The sequence below is a fragment of the Lontra canadensis genome, unplaced genomic scaffold (genome assembly GCF_010015895.1).
Source record: "Lontra canadensis isolate GAN:19392208 unplaced genomic scaffold, GSC_riverotter_1.0 scaffold125, whole genome shotgun sequence".
In the NCBI taxonomy this organism is placed as follows: domain Eukaryota; kingdom Metazoa; phylum Chordata; class Mammalia; order Carnivora; family Mustelidae; genus Lontra; species Lontra canadensis.
In genome coordinates, this window is record NW_022631119.1 from 3,914,640 (window position 1) to 3,932,189 (window position 17,550).

At 44.6% G+C, this 17,550-nt stretch overlaps 2 protein-coding genes across 2 annotated transcripts; both read right to left on the bottom strand.

Annotated features, from left to right (window-relative positions):
* Positions 1-3,030: 3,030 nt before the first annotated feature.
* Positions 3,031-5,130, bottom strand: LOC116857667 (WD repeat-containing protein 87-like). Its single transcript, XM_032841962.1, has one exon. The coding sequence runs from the start codon at positions 5,070-5,072 to the stop codon at positions 3,102-3,104; it is 1,971 nt and encodes a 656-aa protein (XP_032697853.1). The 5' UTR covers positions 5,073-5,130; the 3' UTR covers positions 3,031-3,101.
* Positions 5,131-5,958: 828 nt separating this feature from the next.
* Positions 5,959-17,148, bottom strand: LOC116857597 (WD repeat-containing protein 87-like). The gene is made up of 8 exons (XM_032841841.1): positions 16,943-17,148; positions 14,532-14,699; positions 11,058-13,918; positions 10,116-10,375; positions 8,196-9,535; positions 7,466-7,886; positions 6,163-7,021; positions 5,959-5,968 (listed from the first exon to the last, which is right to left on the bottom strand). The coding sequence occupies exons 1-8, from the start codon at positions 17,051-17,053 to the stop codon at positions 5,959-5,961; spliced, it is 6,030 nt and encodes a 2,009-aa protein (XP_032697732.1). The 5' UTR covers positions 17,054-17,148.
* Between the last annotated feature and the right edge of the window lie 402 nt (positions 17,149-17,550).

Consider the following 17,550-nt stretch of genomic DNA (forward strand, 5'->3'; position numbering starts at 1 on the left):
GGCACAGATCTCACCAGTTAAGGGTTCAGTCCCACAAGACTGCACTCCACTTCAAACCCTAATCAGAGATAGCTGGTACCAGGTTACCCAGAACTGTCTGACTTGGATAAAATTTGCAGGCGGCTCCCACAATCCCCTCCTCAGTTTTAATAATATGCTACAACAGCTCATACAACAAAAGAAAACAGTTTACTTACTGTTGCTGGTTTATTACAAAAGATATTTTAAAGCATACAGATGAGCAGCCAGATAAAGAAATAGGTAGGGTGAGGTGTGGGAGGGTCCTAAATGCAGGAGCTTCTGCTACGTGGAGTTGGGGTGCACCACCCTCTGTCACAAATATGTTCACCAACTAGGAAGCTCTCCACACCCCCATGCTTTTGGGATTTTTAAAATGGAGGCTTCATCATGTAGGCATAATTGATCATTAACTCAATCTCCAGCCTTTATTTATAGGATGGGAGATGTGGCTGAAAGTTCCAAGCCTTTATACAGGGCTTGGTCCTAGTGACCAGCCTCTTTCTAGGAGTCCACCAAGAGTCACCACATTAGAACAAAAGACACTCTATCTCCCAGGAGATTCCAAGGGATTTAGGAGTTCTGTGTCAGAAAAAGGGGTCCAAGACCAAATATGGGCAGGAACCAGAGGCAGCCTCTGTGTGTGTGTGTGTGTGTGTGTGTGTGTGTGTGTGTGTGTGTTATTATTTTACATGAGGGAATTATCTCATATAGGTGTATGTTTTAAATCTTTAGACTTATTCAGCTTATTCTGACCTTGCAGACTGCTTCTTGGGGTTCTAGCTCCTTCCCTGGAAGCTCGCAGGCTTCTCTAAGTTTTGGTTCTTCCCTTTTCTCCTAAACCCTTCTGCTTGCACTCAGGCTTCTCTCTTAAGCTTACAGCCATCTCCCCTAAGCTCTGGCTCCTCCTTCAAGGGCTCCTTGGCTCTTTTAACTAAAAAATCTGCTGCTTCTCCTCTTCTCTCTTATGCCTTTGTTGAGTATGGGATCTGTTCCCAGAACTTATTAGCTTCTGTACATTGTCAACTCCATCTGTTCCCTTTGGTTCTCAGACCTCTCCCCTGAGATCTGTCTCCTGCTCCACGGTTTCTTCTCAATACTTCCAAGCTTCTGATCTCCTGGGCTACCAAACCTTTTTCTTCAGAACTTGTCACCTCCCTCCGGAGTCTTGATTTCTGATGCCCAAGATCTTCTCTTGGGCTTCCAAACACCCCCTTCAAGCTCTAGTTCCTCTCTTGCTCTTGCAGACTTTCTCCTTGAGCTCTGTTCCCTCTCCCAAGGTACCCTTAAACTCCCCTGAGGTCCCAGGTCCCTCCTTTAGCCTTCAGTTCCTTTCCTGTGTTCCCAGTACACTAAAATAGTCATACCCAAAATCTCCTCTGGGCCTCTCAACGAGCCTCATCTGCACACGATAAAGCTGAGGATTAGAATAAACAATTGAAAATTTAACAAAACAAAACAATACCTGAGGCTTAGAGAAGTGAAATCACTGGCTCAAGATTACATGTCAAATTGAAAGGCAGGGATTCAAATCCTATTTGAATCTTAAACCTCTTATTTTCATCTACACACTTAAGATAGCTACATCTCCCTTTAAAATAGCTATCCATTAGAAACAACTATATTCCAGAAATTGTGTTAAGTGTTTCATTGAGATAGGCATCATTATTACCGTTTTACTTTGAGGAAACCAAAAGCTAAGATTAAGGAACTAGTAACTGGCAGAAAAAAGAGCTGGAATGAGAGTTCTTCCAAATTCAAAGTTGGCATTCTTTTTTTTCTTTTTAAATAGCTTTAAGGGGCGCCTGGGTGACTCAGTGGGTTAAGGCCTCTGCCTTCAGCTGGGCCTTAACCCAGGGTCCTGGAATCGAGCCCCGCATCGGGCTCTCTGCTCTGCAGGGAGCCTGCTTCCCCCTTTCCCTCTCTGCCTGCCTCTCTGCCTACTTGTGATCTCTGTCTGTCAAATAAATAAATAAAATCTTTTTAAAAAAATTTTAAAAAATAGCTTTAAATTTACCACACTGTTTTGTGAACATTTATAGTTTACCAACCCTTTTACCTGAGAGGCAAAACTGGCTGAGATGATTATTATTCCCACTTTATAAATGAGGGAAAATGTTCCAAGAGGTTAAGTGATAAGTCCAAGATTAAATCATCCATGTTCGAGTCAAGATGCAGTCTTTTTGTGAATACATAGCTGGGACGTTTTTCTCCACTAGCTCGCACTCTCTCCTCTCTTTCCATTTTTACGTGAATTCAGGTTTTGACCCTCTCACTGTGGAGCTCATCACGTCCTCAAAGTTGGCATTTTTAATCCTTATTTCACTCTATTTCCGCATTATGTAGATGAGAACACTGAGGTTTAGAGACGTCCAGGAACTTCAAATCAAAGTTTGTGAAGGGGCAAAATTACAGGTCTTCTCTGCTTCCTCTCAGATTAATGCTAAATAAATAAAAGCCCAACTGCACCACTCTCCCCCTAGGAACTTTTGAGGGAGGAACTATTAAGAAAAAGAGCTCAAGGACAGACTTTTCTACCAAAATTTGATCCAATGCTGGCCCCTACCATCCAAAGGATGTACCCCACTGACGAAAAAACAATTGGGGGAAGCCTGGGTGGCTCAGTTAAGCGGCTGCCTTTGACTCAGGTCATGATCCCAGGGCCCAGGAATCGAGCCCCTCATCGGGCTCTTTGCTCAGCGGGGAGCCTGCTTCTCCGTCAGCGCTGCCTGCCGCTTCCCCTGCTTGTGTGCTCTCTCACAAATAAATAAAATCTGACAAATAAATAAAATATTTTTTTAAAAAAGGAAATACAATTGGCCCTGTTAGGACAGAGATTATCTGTTTTCTCTATCTACTTTCAATGGGGATTCTAGGTTTGGAGAGGAAGAGATTTAAGCCAAAATGTTTGTTACCAATGAGAAATGTCATTTTATTCAGTACAAAGTAGCAGGTTTTTGGAACTGAATGAGTAGAAGTCCTTGTCTAGCCCTGCCTTGAAGTGGGGAAAAGGGAAGGAGGCTTAAAATCCATGATCAGGCTTATCTCCCACCAAGACTGCAAAGTCTTCATGTTAGGCCAAATCATAGAGTAGGAGTAGGAATGTTGGGCTGCCCCTCAACAAGGTAAGAATTGACTTGTGGTAGGTTTTTCCAGGCAAGTTCTAGGAATCCATACTGAGCGATGCCCACAGGTTGGATAGTGTGCACCCTGCTCTTCCCAGGCAGAGGTACAACATTATGGAACTTGAGAGGACCTGGAGGGGCATGGGAATGACCACAAAACAGGCCACAGAGCAACCGTTCACCAAGTACCAGCTCCTGAGTTTTCAGGGACTTTTTGAACATGGTCTCTTGGGGTTGGAATTCCTCTCTCTGCAGCAACTCTAGTAGAAGCCTTTGGATTTGGGGGGACTTAAATTGGTATAGATCCATGAGTTGGTAAAACTGTTCCATCCAAGCAGCGCTGTCTTTTGCATAGTGTTGCTGCAACATCCGCAAAACATGATACACTGCCACAAATGTCTCCCATTGGGGCACCTCTTCCTTTTTTTTAGAGATGGACTGTGCCTTCTTCAACTTGGGCATTGTGAGGGCCCTGTCTTTTCTCTTAAAAGCCTTGAGGTCCTTCTGGAACATCAGTGCTAGGGTTTGTTTGTCCACAGAGGCATGGGCACCTGTGAAAATCTCTCTCGCAGCAGGATAAAAGTGCTTCATGTCCATCTCTTCCAGAGCATTGGATAGCTGCTGTACCCGTGCACTCCTGTAAGGTTCTCCTAAAAGATGCCACTTTATAGCCTTTGGGACTCCAGTCCTCTTGGTGGTTGATGCTAACACCGGTGAAGGTATGGGCAGTGCCTTGAGGGACAAAAATTCCCTCTTTGCCTTGTGAAATTTGGGGAGTTCTTCCTTATCACTCAAGACCTGGAACTCCTTCTGGAGTATCAAGTCCAGGGATTTTTTATCGACAGAGGGATAGACAGTTGTGGGAACATCCTTTCTGATTGGATGAAGGTGCGGTATCTCCTTAACAGCACAGGATAATTGTTGTGCCTGCTTCTTCCTATAGGACTCCGCTAAGAGATGCCAATTGAGAGCTGCTGGGGTTTGAGACCTCCTGGTAGCTGATGGGAACACTGGTTCAATGATAGGGAATGGCTCTAGCTGGCTGTGTTTTTCTTTTCTTCTAATTGGAGGGATCACTTTTAAGTGCACTGGACTCAAAGCATCCTTATGTTTTGGTGTGTCTGTGTGACTTACCACGAGGTTCTGCCTGAGGTGTTTAGCAATGGCTTTAAGATTGCACAGAGGCATCCATTTCGAGTATCCCTTTGCAGTGAAGCCTCTGAGGAGCTGGTGCAGTCTATGGAAACTGTCCCTGGAAAGCTTCTCTCCTGCTTCCAGTCTTATTAAAGCATTGTTAATCCAGTCCTCATCTGAGAAGCTCGCTTCTGAGTAGTATGGCCTTTCAGCTGGTATAGAAGTAAGGGATGGGGCTGGGGCTGGCCCTGGGGTCTGGCCTTTAGTTTTCCTCACTAGGGTATCCTGGTACTTAAAAAACCACTTCCACCTGTCACCTTTGGGCCAACGTTCTGGTTTCTGTGATTTCATGATAATATCATGTAAGTGGGACTCTGGCCTGTGGAGGACTTCCGGGATCTGGATCTCTAAGCCTATTTCCATACCCCTGGCTTTCTCCAAGAGCACATCCTCTTGTCTTCCCCAAGAACTTTTCATAGGGTATGCTCCAAGACGTTTACTTTCCTGTCCTTCCAAATCCAAATGAACCCCCAACACTTTCAGCGGCATTCTCTTTTTTTCCAAGGCTACTGGGAGGGGTATTTTGAAAGGGCTCTTCAGAACTGTTGGCCACATGACCTTATCCATAAGTGTGGGATCTCTCTTTCCATCAAACAATCTTTCTTTCTTAAAAGGCATTTCCCTTCTCATTGTACCCTCCCTTTTCTCAGCAAGAGCCTTATCTTCTGATAAGCTCACATCTTTCTTGGAGAGCTCCATTTTCAATACTCTCTCTTCTGAGCGTATCACCTCCATATGTCTGCTCTCCACTTCCTTCTGCCTTTCCTCCTTTTCCTCCTCCTCCTCCTCCTCCTCCTCTCTTTTCTCTATCTTCTCCATTTCCTCCTCTTCTCCTTCCTCCTCCCTCAGGCTCTCCTCCTCCTCCTCCCTCAGGCTCTCTTCCTCCTCCTCACTCAGGCTTTCCTCCTCCTCCTCACTCAGCCTCTCTTCCTCCTCCTCACTCAGGCTCTCTTCCTCCTCCTCACTCAGGCTCTCCTCCTCCTCCTCACTCAGCCTCTCTTCCTCCTCCTCACTCAGGCTCTCCTCCTCCTCCTCACTCAGGCTCTCTTCCTCCTCCTCACTCAAGCTCTCCTCCTCCTCACTCAGGCTCTCCTCCTCCTCCTCACTTAGACTTTCTTCCTCCCCCTCACTCAGGCTCTCCTCCTCCTCCTCACTTAGACTTTCTTCCTCCCCCTCACTCAGGCTCTCCCTCTCACTCAGTCTCTTCTCCTCAATCAGGTGCTCCTCCTCCTCAGTCAGCCTCTCCTCCTCCTCATGTGGGCTCTCCTTTTTCTTCTTACTCAGCCTCTCTTTCTCTTGAGTCAACCTCTTTTCCTTTTTCCTTCTTTGGGTTGAACTCTCTTTCTCATGCTTCTTAGCCAAGTTCTCCTCCAATTCTTCTTCACTCAGGCTTGCCTTCTTTTTCTTCTTCCTAATCAAATATTTCCCTTTCTCTCTCCTGGGCAAAATTTCTTCCTCTTCTCCTTCCTCAGTGATGCTTGCCTTCTTTTTCTTCTTCCTAATCAAATATTTCCCTTTCTCTCTCCTGGGCAAAATTTCTTCCTCTTCTCCTTCCTCAGTGATGCTCTCCTCCTCTTTCCCCTTCTTCGTTGGACCTTCCTTTATTTCCTCAATCAAACTCTCAGATAAGCCTTCAAACAGAGTATCTCTGATACTCTCTAATAAGTACTTTAGCTGAGTTTTTTCTGGTTTATCCTTCTTAATTCTCCTTAAAAGTTTCTTTAGCTGCTTTTTTCCTAACAGATTTTGTTCCTGGACTTCCTTTAATATACTCTCTATCTGGGTTTTATCTAATAGTATCTTTTCCTGGACTTTCTCTAAAAACCTTTGGTTCTCCTCCAAGCTCTCTCCATCAGTCAATGTTTTCTCTTTGGTGGCCAGTCTGTCATCATCTACTTTTCTCTCTTCCTGATCCAGCTCCTTCTCTTGTTTCATTATTTCATTCTGTTCCTTAAAGAATTCCCACTTCTGGCCATCCATTCCACTCTTCCCCATCATAGAAGATCTCTCTTCCTCAGATATTTCTGTTTCTTCCAGGGGTACTATTTCTCTAACTATTTTAGATAGGATCCTCAACAGGTAACTCTCTCTCCTCCTTATATCTTTTAACATGGAACTAGCCTCTTTTTTTTCAGAATGAATCCCTTTCTCCATATCCAATTTCCTCATTGCCTGTATTCTCTCCTCTCTGGTTCGTTTCTTTTTTTTCTTTGCAACACCCATCTCCTTGATCCTAATGTCATAGGTCGGTGCCCTCTCTTCCTGGGACAATTCCTCCTCTTTCATAATTTCTCTCTCTTCCTCAGTTTTTTTCTTTCTCTTAGTTATGCCCATTCCCTTCCTGGCTACTGCCTTTTCTTTCTTATCAACATGCCTCTCTTCTTTGGTCAGTTTACTGCCTTTCTGGGTCAGTCTTTTCTTCAGTGCCTTTTCCTCTTTTTCCTGGGATGTTTTCTGCATTTCACTAGTGTATTCCTCCTCTTCTACAGACAACTTCTCTTTTTCCCAGGCTGATTGTTTTCTTTGATCGCTGTCTTTCTCCTCTTTCTGACCCCATATTCTCTCCTCCTGGGCCTGTTTCTGTTCTTCTAGGGCTAGTTGCTCTTTTTCATGGGTCTTTTCTTTATCATCAATGGATTTCTTATCTTCCCTAACCCATTCCTCCTCTTTCTTAGCTTGTTTCTCTTTGGCGGGGAACACTGTCTCAATTTCCTCTATCTTTTTTTCCTCTTCTGGGATCAGTTTCATTTTTTCTCTGGCCTGTTGTTTTTTCCCCTCAGTCTGTTTCTTCACTTTTCGAGCCAATCTCTCCTCTTTCTCCTCCTGTTTCTTGTCTTTCCAGGCCTGTTTCTTTTCTTCTGAGGACCACTTCTGCATTTCTCCAGCTTTTTCCTCCTCTCCTAATTCTGCTCTCTTCTTTCCCCAGGCCCATTGCCTCTTTTTCTTGGTTGTTTCCTCCTCTTTCTGGGCCCTTCTCTCCTTTTCCACAAGATTTTCTTCTTCTTCTAGGCCCAGTTTCTTTCTTTTCTGGGCTAACCGTCTGTCCTTGGCTTCTTCCTCTTCTTCCTTAGTCTGGTCTTCTTTCTCCTGTTTCCCAACTTGTTTTTTCCTTTCTTGGATTTGTTTCTTTTTATAGGCCACTTTTTTCTCCTTTTCTGACCATTTCTTCTTTTCTGGAGTCATTTTAATTTCTTGCTCTGCCAAGCTGCCCCTTCCTGATGCCCGTTTTCCTTCTTCCACAGACAGTCCCTCCTCTTCACTAGACAAGTGTTCTTCTTTCTGGGCCAATTTACGCCTTTCCTCAACATGTTTCTCCATACCCTGTATGTATTTCTTCTCTTTGTGGGACTTCTTCTTCCTGTCTTTAACTTGTTTCTTTAAGTGCAGTAATGGCTCCTCTGCATCCCAGGCCAGTTCCTCCTCTTCCATACCTGGTTCCTTCTCTTCTTTACCTGGCTGCTCCTCTTCCTCTGCCAGCTGCTCCTGTTTCTCACCCAGCTCTTTCTCTTCTTCACCCAGCTCCTCTTCTTCCTCACCCAGCTCCTCCTCTTCCTCACAAGGTTCCTCCTCTTTCTCACCCAGCACCTCCTCTTCCTCTCCCAGCTGTTCCTCTTTCTCACCCAGCTCCTCCTCTTCCTCATAAGGCTCCTCCTCTTCCTCTCCCAGGTCCTCTTCTTCCTCATAAGGCTCCTCCTCTTCCTCTCCCAGCTCCTCTTCTTCCTCACCCAGGTCCTCCTCTTCCTCTCCCAGCTCCTCCTCTTCCTCATCCAGCTCTTCCTCTTCCTGGGACAATTTCCTTTCTCCCCAGATAGGCAATCCCTCTTCCTGGGGCCACATGCCTCGTTCGTGGGCCATGACAATCTTCTCCAAATCCCAGTTACCCCTTTTCCAAGTCCCACTTACCCCTGCCTCCCTTGCCTCCCAGGTCACTCTTTTTCTCTCCCTTAGTTTCCCCCCTTTTCCACCCCCTTTCTTTTCTCCTAAGAGTAACTTCTGCTCTTCCTGGGTTAATTGGTTTTGTGGGGAAGCTACTGTTTTTTCCTCCCAAGCTATTTTTTCTTCCTGATGGGTCAGTTTCTCCTTTCCCTGCATTAATTTCTTCTCTGGCATATTCAGTTTCCTTTTTTCCTTGGCTGTTTTCCCTTCTTGCCTGGTTAGTTTCCTTGCTTCTTTTTTAAATTTCCTTTTCTCTAAGACTAGTTTATCTAAGAAAGCAACTTTCTTTTTCTTCTTTGCCTTGTACATTGTTAATCCTTTTTTGCCCCTTTGTCCTCTCAATTCTGTCCCTTCTTCCTCAACAACATCTATATCTGCCTCTTCAGTTATAATGGATGGTTCTTCTACTACTTGTTCATCCAATTCTGATGAGTCTTTTAGAAGGGGGCAGATCTCTTGGAAGAGTTCCCAGCTGAGCTTTCGGGGAGCAAGCATCATCTGAGCCAAGTCGACCAATTCTTGTCCCAGATCCCTTAACATTCCTGGATGGGAACTTGCTATCCTTGAGGTGACAAGATAGCAAATATCATCCCTCCAAGATCTGGTATCTGATCTACCCATGCGTCCAGGTGTACCAGCCAAACCTCGGCCACTCTTTCCACGTTTCTTCCTTGTATCTTTTTCTTGTTCAGTAACCTGCGTGACTTTTTCCTTGGGCTCTTCTGCAGTTGTCTTCGAAATGACCTTCAAGTCTTTCTCCTGTTTCAACTTCGCAGCTACTTTTTCACGACTTTTTTCCAGTGCCCTTTTCCAAAGCCTACTCACACGTTTGTCTTTTTCCACCTTAGGGAACACCTCTCCATAATCTTTCATACCACGTTGATCTATGGCCTCCATAACCTCTGTGACCTCCATGTGACCTCCTCCTTCTCCTTCATGTCTTTCCACCTCAGGGAACACCTTTCTATAATCTTTCATGCCATGTTGACCTATGGCCTTCATAACTTCTGTCACCTCCATGTGGCCTCTTCCTTCTGCGGTTTCCATCACAACCTCCTCTGATTCAGGATCCTTTTGAGATTTGGCTGGGCTGAAAGTACTTATTGGCAGTTCAGGCTCTAAGGCAACATCCTGGGTGTCAACCTGCTCTGATTTCCTGGCCTCTCTTTGTTCACCCTCATCCTTTAAAGGCACCAACATAGAGCTAAATTGTATAGACTCTGTCTGTCTTGGCTTTCTGGAAACTCTCAGGTCCTTTTTAACTGCAGAGACATTGGGAGAAAAATAGGTAAGAAAAAACATAGGTTCTGAGTGATATCCTTTTTATTATCTAATCCAATGAACACCCATAAGAGGTATAAAGGCAAAGGGAACTGAGGCTTTATGGTACAGAGATTCTTGCCATTTCATCCCAGCTTCCATATCCTAAGGAAGTAGGACCTTGGTATTTGTTGTGATATATGTGTTTCTTTCCCAGAAAGGTTGTTTTCGGGAACAATATCTCTATGTAATTATGTTCCCACTAGTGTCATTTTATTTATTTATTTTTATTTTTTTATTTTTAAGATTTTATTTATTTATTTGACACAGAGAGATCACAAGCAGGCAGAGAGGCAGGCAGAGAGAGGAAGAAGCAAGCCCCCTGCCGAGCAGAGAGCCCGATGCGGGGCTCGATCCCAGGACCCTGAGATCATGACCTGAGCCGAAGGCAGCGGCTTAACCCACTGAGCCACCCAGGCGCCCCGCCACTAGTGTCATTTTAGATACCCTGCCCTATTGACCCTGTCTTTTGGTACCCTGAGGTGTGACCCAAATATACCCTATATATTACCCCATACATACTAAGTTCTTTTCTCTTTGCTTGAACGTATGTCTTTCTTTTCTTTTCTTTGGTGATCTCTTCAGGTATGACTATTTGTTTGACAAGGGCCTCAGGTTTACCATCCATTGCTATGTCTAAATAGAAAGTAGGTTGTTGGTCTCTATACGACAAGGTAAGGTTTTCTCTTAGCCGTTGCTCCACCTGAGTAAGCAGGCACTGGATATCTTTAGCTTGGATCCCCAGCAACTGGTCCAGAGAGGTTTCTCCAATAAATTCCCGCCTATAAAAGTCAAGAGGAAAGAAGGATGACAACAAGCCAGTGACAAAACAAGATTTGAAGGAGGAGGAAGATGAGGAGTGAAGAAGGGAGAGAGACAGGGAGAAGGAGAAGGAGAAATTCCAGTTGAAGAGACAGGGATAAAGTAGCCATTTAGGGCAGAGTACTCTGAAGTAAAGGATGGGTAAAGAAAGAATCAAATATATCAAGGAATAGAGCTGCCAGATACCAGACGATTTTTTGAAGATTTTATTTATTTGACAGAAATCACAAGTAGGCAGAGAGGCAGGCGGCAGGTGGGGGGAAGCAAGCTCCCTGCCGAGCAGAGAGCCTGACGTGGGGCTTGGTCCCAGGACCCTGGGATCATGATCTGAGCCAAAGGCAGAGGTTTTAACCCACTGAGCCACCCAGGCGCCCCCAAGATGCTTTTTTGGTTGGAAGATTTGTGGACTTGAGTCTTGATGAATCTTAAGGAAGTGAAGAAGTGACAGGCAGGCTAATCAATGGTTAGAAGAAGAGGGGTAAGCACTGGGGGGAAAAAAGCAAATAGAAACAAAGAACATAGTGGGAGGAAAAGAATAGAAAGAGAATTGTGAAGAAAGAGGATAATTTGTATAAAAAGAGAGTAAGAAAAAAAGGTTAGGAACTAGAAGAAACAAAAAGGTGAAAGCCACTACCAACTTACTGCATTTCTTCTAAAATATCTTGTTTCTTCAGCAGGCTTACCAGCATAGTCTTAGTTTGGATGCCTGTGACTCTTATTAGAAGATATAAGGCCTTAGTCCGCACCCTTTCATCACTGTCCATCAATCCCATAGCCAGGGGAACAGCAAAGAGATGGCTTAGGACACCTAGCCTCTCTAGCCCCTCCCAGGCTAGCTCACGGATGCATGGATTGGGATGAACTGTATCTTCCATCAGGCGACAGGAAGCCTCAGAGCAATATCTTGGAGATACTTGATATGTGGCAAAAATTTGTGCCAGGACACTAATATATGTCTTATATTGGTCTACAGAACAGTAAATTGTGAGGCTGAGGATGGTCTCAATTAAGTTATTTATAATTCCTTCATCAAATTTTCTTTCTGTCCAATTTTGTTTTTTCAGGCTTACTAGAACATCATAGAAATTTATTTTCTGTTTCTTGGATTTATCCCTCTCTCCTCTCATTGAGATGTTCTCTTCTAGTAGAGGCATAGGTGACAGTGTCTGGTGTCTGACGAGTTTGGTCATGTCCCAGTCTGTATCTCGGTACAGATCATAGCGTAAAAAGATTGGGGTACCTTCAGGCCAAAGGCGGGCCCGGATAACTGAGTTGGGGATGTAGCCATCAGGAGCAAAGGGCCATTGCTGCCCTTTACCAAAGAAGCGATGTAATATATGGTAGGGGTTCAATCCGTCCCAGCCAGCAAGCTGTAACTGAGCAGGAACGATGTGTTGGGGATGATTATGCTTGGGGTCAAAAGTAACATCCTTGTCCTCCAAAAAGTGTGATTTGGGTCCCATTTGAATCACAGCGGACATATGTCTCTCTTCCTCTACAACATGGGGCACAGTATTGTCAAAGGCAATGACCCGTTTGTTAACAAGGACCTCTAGCCCCTGTAATTTCTTCAGCCCTTGTCCAAGGTAGACAAATCTGGGTACAAATACATTTTCAAAAGAAAAGAAGAAGCTAGGCAGGAAGGGTTTAGGGACTTCTTGTATATCATCTACATTGCTTAGGATATCTAGGTGTATCAACTGAGCAGGAGGAAGCAATTTTAAGCAGGATACCAGATAAAGACTCTGGTTGAAGGTCAAAAGCAGGTCACCCCGATTATTGGCAAAGCAGAGTGGGCCAAAATGCAGTGCTGAATCCAACTCAGTTAGGAGTCTACCGTGGAAATCCCAGATCCGGACTGAGCCATCAATGCCCCCTGTGACAAAAAGTTTCAGGGAAGAGCAGACATCAAATGAAGTGATGTCACACTGGTGCAGGCATTTTGTCCCTTTGTTTCCCACAGACCCTTGTTTTGCTTCTGAAGATTTGGAAAAATCTTGGTAGTGCCAGAGACGCCAGCAGCGGTTCTCAGTGATGGCACCCACAGAACCTGGCAAGAGGATCACGTGTGTTAGGGGGCAAGCACAGGTAATTTTGCTTGTGGGCTGCAGGATTACCTTGTTCTTCTGAAGCACAGCTTCTGTCAGGTATATAGTATCATCCATGCCATAGGAACAGAGTAAGGAGATTTCCTGGCGACCTTCCAAGGTAGACAGTGCCAAAACTGCCCCAGAGTGAACAGTCTTTTCTGTTCGGGCACAGCTATAGTGGGAGAGGATTCTCACAATGCCACTGTCATGCCCACAGAACATCAGTCCTGCTAGGCCCATACCCAAATGGGACTGCCCATAGGCCAGGCACCTTACTCTATCCCCATAGTTTACTGAAGTGCATACCAGATACTTGGCTGTGCAAGGAGAGCGCGTTGCATCAAACACCAGCACCTCTGAACCACCTATTGCCACAAAGAGCTCTTCTTTGTCTGTGTCATAGGCCCAAGCCACAGCCCTGTCCATGACAAGGAGAGGCCAGGTGATAACCAGGAGATCTCCTGTTACTGGAGACAAGAAGCGCAACAAACCATCCTTAGTGGCACAAAGGATCCGAGCCCAGTTATGGCCACAGCAGACCCGCTGCACCTGCTCAGGAGTGGAGCCACAGACATTGAAGAGGCTATAAAAATAGGGAAGGTGGTGCAATGAGAAAGTGTGGGTAGTCTGGCAGGAAAAGGTGGTGTCATCAATAAACTGCAGTTGCTGCAAATCCTCGTCAATATTCAGCTGCCGCAGCAAGTTCCCAAAGGCAAGATTCCATTCCTTTACAACGCCTTCTTGGCCTGCTGTGAGTAAGGTGTAGGTCTCTGGCCGGCTGTAAACACATATCACTGACGAGGAGTGGGCTTGGAAGCTGTGGAGGAAGTTACCCTGGTCTAGGCTCCAGGCATGGATCTCTCCATCCTTGTTTCCAGCATAGAAATAGCCCTGAGAGACACAAGTGAAGGAGCAGGTGATGAAAGAGCCACTGGCTGTGGGAGTGAACTTTTTCCTCTCTTTCAGCTGGCCCTGACCCTGGTGAGTGAAGACCCTCACCTTATCCTCACAAAGAGCCAGGAGGGAGCCCTGGGGGCCATTCAGGGAAAAGCCCTGTACAAACTCATGGTCAGACAGCAGCACTGTTTGTGCCATCTGGAGGCTCCTGCTGTTTGGTAAGATAAGCCAGGTAACCACGGCCCCCAAGGTACCAGAGAGCAGTATCTCAGCTTCTGAGTCATAGCAGAGGCAGCTGACGGAGAAACGACAGGGCACTGTGCCCAGAAATATAAATGCTTGCTGGTGATCTTCGAAGAGCCGCAGGCGCGTGTCACCACAGTAAGCAATTAACATGTGGTGGGAACCTGTGTGGACCATTGCTTCAACGGGTGGCACTTGATCCATCACAGGAAACTTCATCTTCTCTATCATACCTCCCATTTCCGTATCTTTCTTCTGTACCCAAAGTACTGCCTAGAAGAGGATCAGAGATGAAAACTTGACATGGAGGCAGATTATCTCCCAAGAGTGAGGGGCTGGAAGGGTTGGATGTTTAGAAGCCCATTCCCTCCTGTAAGACTAAGGAAAGACGGGGAGCACCTGGGTGGCTCAGTCAGTTAAATGTCTGCCCTTGGCTCGGGTCCTGATCCCAGGGTTCTGGGATCAAGCCCCGCATCAGGTTTCCTGCTCAGTAGGGGAGTCAGCTTTTCCCTCTCCCTCTACCCCTGCTTGTGTGCTCTCTTTCTCACTCACTCTCTCTTCCAAATAAATATATTTTTTTAAAGACTAAGGAAAGACTGAACAGCGTGATTTGGGGAGTTTCCTGGTACTGGGTTTTCAGATATGTGGTAGAAACAGGATGCATCTTTCCTTGACCTTCAGTCTGCTTTCTGGGGAATATGAATTCTCTGGAACTGATGACTAGAGGGGTAAAAGGACTGCTGCATCCAGGTCGGATTGGGATATGGAGATGGGTATTAAAATGAGCTAACTCAGAATCAATTTCATCATTCTGATATGAGGGCAGTAGAGGTATGATGCTTGTGAAGTAAATTAAGAAGGAAGAAAAAAAATGAGGGAGCTTTACCTGTATTTGTTTTGAATGTGGCTCCACCCAGTTTAAGGACACAAAATAGTTGACATCAATGGCATAGAAGCAGATGAAAGGCCTGCTCTGGGGTTGGTGAGGCTCCTTGTATAGAGTCTCAGGCCAGTCACGCAATACAATCACATCATTCTTTGGTTTTTCATCAGCCTGAGAGAGAAGAGTGGGCTGAGCTAAAAGGCCTGAATAACCACTCACTCATTCATTTGATAAATATTTATTGAGGATTAGTGGACATCTGTTGTTTTTTAGCTAACCAACATTTATTCACCCTACTCCTGGAAAGTACTATCTGGGGGAGTCATTCCTCCCTCACCCTCACCCACATCTTAATTTAAAGTACCTCCCAGGGGCACCTGGGTGGCTCAGTGGGTTAAGCCTCTGCCCTCGGCCCAGGTCATGGTCTCAGGATCCTGGGATCGAGCCCCACATCGGTCTCTCTGCTCAGCAGGGAGCCTGCTTCCCCCTCCTGCTCTGCCTGCTTCTCTGCCTACTTGTGATCTCTCTGTCCCTCTCTGTCAAATAAATAAAATCTTTAAAAAAAATAAAATAAAGTACATCCCAACCTTTCTCAGCCAAGTTTCCATATGAAGGAAGCCCTCATGTCCATTTCACCTAAGGCATTAATTTCTCCCTTATGCATCTAGAATGCTACTAGTTATATACCATCCTTAAGAGAACTAAGAAAAGGGCCCCTCAAACCATTTTGTTTTCCATGGTTTAGATAAGGAACATTTGAGAAAGGCTAGTATATTCTATGGGGACATGGGGACATGATGCTGAGCAAAAGAGACATGGCCTTAGGTTTCAGAAGATAAGAGTCCAGTGGGGGAAACAGGCAAGTAACAAATGTCTATACAAAACAAATAAGTATTTAAAAAAAAAAAAAAAGAAAAGGAATACAATCCTGTATGAGTTTATGTCCACCTGTCACAGTTGGAACAACTCTTCAGAGTTCCTGCCTATACCCAAAGATTCACCTCTGTCACTATCACACTTCATGATACACTACCTTTGGGAAATCCATACTTCTCAGACGTAGAATGCCCACCCTGTGGGCCTCAGAGCTAGACAATTTGGCACGCACCTTTCACTACTCTCATGTGCATTAAGGAAAATGCATGTTATTCACAAAATGGAGTTAACTGTGCTTCAGCCCTAACATTCTGTGTTCTGTGTGTGTGTGTGTGTGTGTGTGCATGTGTGTGCGTGGTATATTAAGGGAGATATATGACTTTTAACATGATACACAGTAGAACATGTAAAACACACACTATCTTATAGTGACATAGTATATATCTAGGATGTAAATACATGAACTTCCTCATGCTAATCAGCCAAAACTGAGGCTTATAAAATCTACTTTTGAGATCCCTCTTCTCAGCAGACACTTGCGCTACACAGCCTCTTGAACAATGCTCCATGACTCTAACTCTCCGAGCTTCTCTGCATCCACAAAGGATTTGAAACTATATTAAGGCCATTATCTGCAACTTAGAATCTCTCTTTTCCTTATATTTCTCATATTCAGATCTTTGTACATTCTGAGAGAATACAGGATACAGAGAGCTGGAGAGCTTCCACTCAGTGACGGCAGCAAAGTTGAGAGAAAGGACCCTGGTATCTGAGCTCTTCATCTCCCATCCCTCTTCATTGAATCTAAAAACTCATTTACATAATCTTTATTCCATTAATCACCATTCATCTTCTCCTTTCCAGACTTTGTGCACAAACAATTCGCTCACTCGCTCAACAGTATCAATGCTTTTCTCAGTAAGACTCTAAAAGACTAAGACTCTTAAAACCAAGCAATGTATCTGCGCCTGGAAGAACTGTTGCCTACTCTATCAATCGCCCTCCTTCCTCATCCCCCTCCTTCCATTTCAATAGAACTCAGATCTTGTTTAGGGTCATCATGGGCCCAGAAATTCTGGCAGTATAGAGTGGCACTCTGGTACTCCAAGGCTGGCACAGGTCTGTACTTTCTGGCCTTTTCATCTCTTCTACCTATTTGCAATTTAAAGATATACCTGGAAGTGCAGAAACTATCTTATAACCTTAAGATGATAAGCTAAAATATTAAGGATGGTGTGTAAAGAAAGAAAAAGAACATGGGTCCTTGACAACATGTAAGACAAAGGCACCTCCTGCTTGTTTAATCCATGTGAGTCCCTTTTCTGTTTTGGGTTTTGTTTTGTTTTTTTGTTGTGTTTTTTTTTTGCAGCAGAATATCTTTTAATTATAATTGTTATCATCCGAATCTAGAAGGAGGAGTTGTTTAGGAGTATGGGAAACCTCTTCCAAAGTTGCTTACATGTTGCCCGTGCCACAGGCTGCCACAGCAGGGATATTTAGTACCAGCCCACCATGTGCATATATCTCATACACATCACCTTTATATCCTTCAGGGTATTATTTATGAGAAGTTTCAAGTCCTTCCACTGAGGAATAAGTCTGGGGGAAGGTGACATCTTTGTAATGTTCCAGTTCTTTATAGGCATCATGGATTATAGAACCTGTGGAAGGTAAAAATGACTTAATCACAACATCTGATGTTAGACAGGAAATCAAGGGAACTGAGAGAGGGAAAAGCAACAGGGAAAGAGAGAGTATTAGAAACACAAGAAACTCTCTTATTTCAGAAAGATCAGAGTGACAATGAACTACTGACACTGGCAACAACATGGTTGAATCTCAAAAACATTATGGTGAGAAGCCAGATACAAAAGAGCACATACTATATGATTCCAACTTTATGAAATTCTAGAAAACAGTCACCTAACCCATAGGGACAGAGCAAATCAGTTGTTACCTGGGCCTGAGAGATTGAGAGATTCCTGAGGAGGGGTAAAAGGGAACTTCTTCTTTTTTTTTTTTTTAAGATTTTTTTATTTATTGGAGGGAGGGGAAAGAGAGAGAGCAGAGAGTGAGCACAAGAGGGGAAGAGGGGCAAAGGGAGAGGGATAAGCAGATTCCCTGCTGAGCAGGGAACCCAATGCGG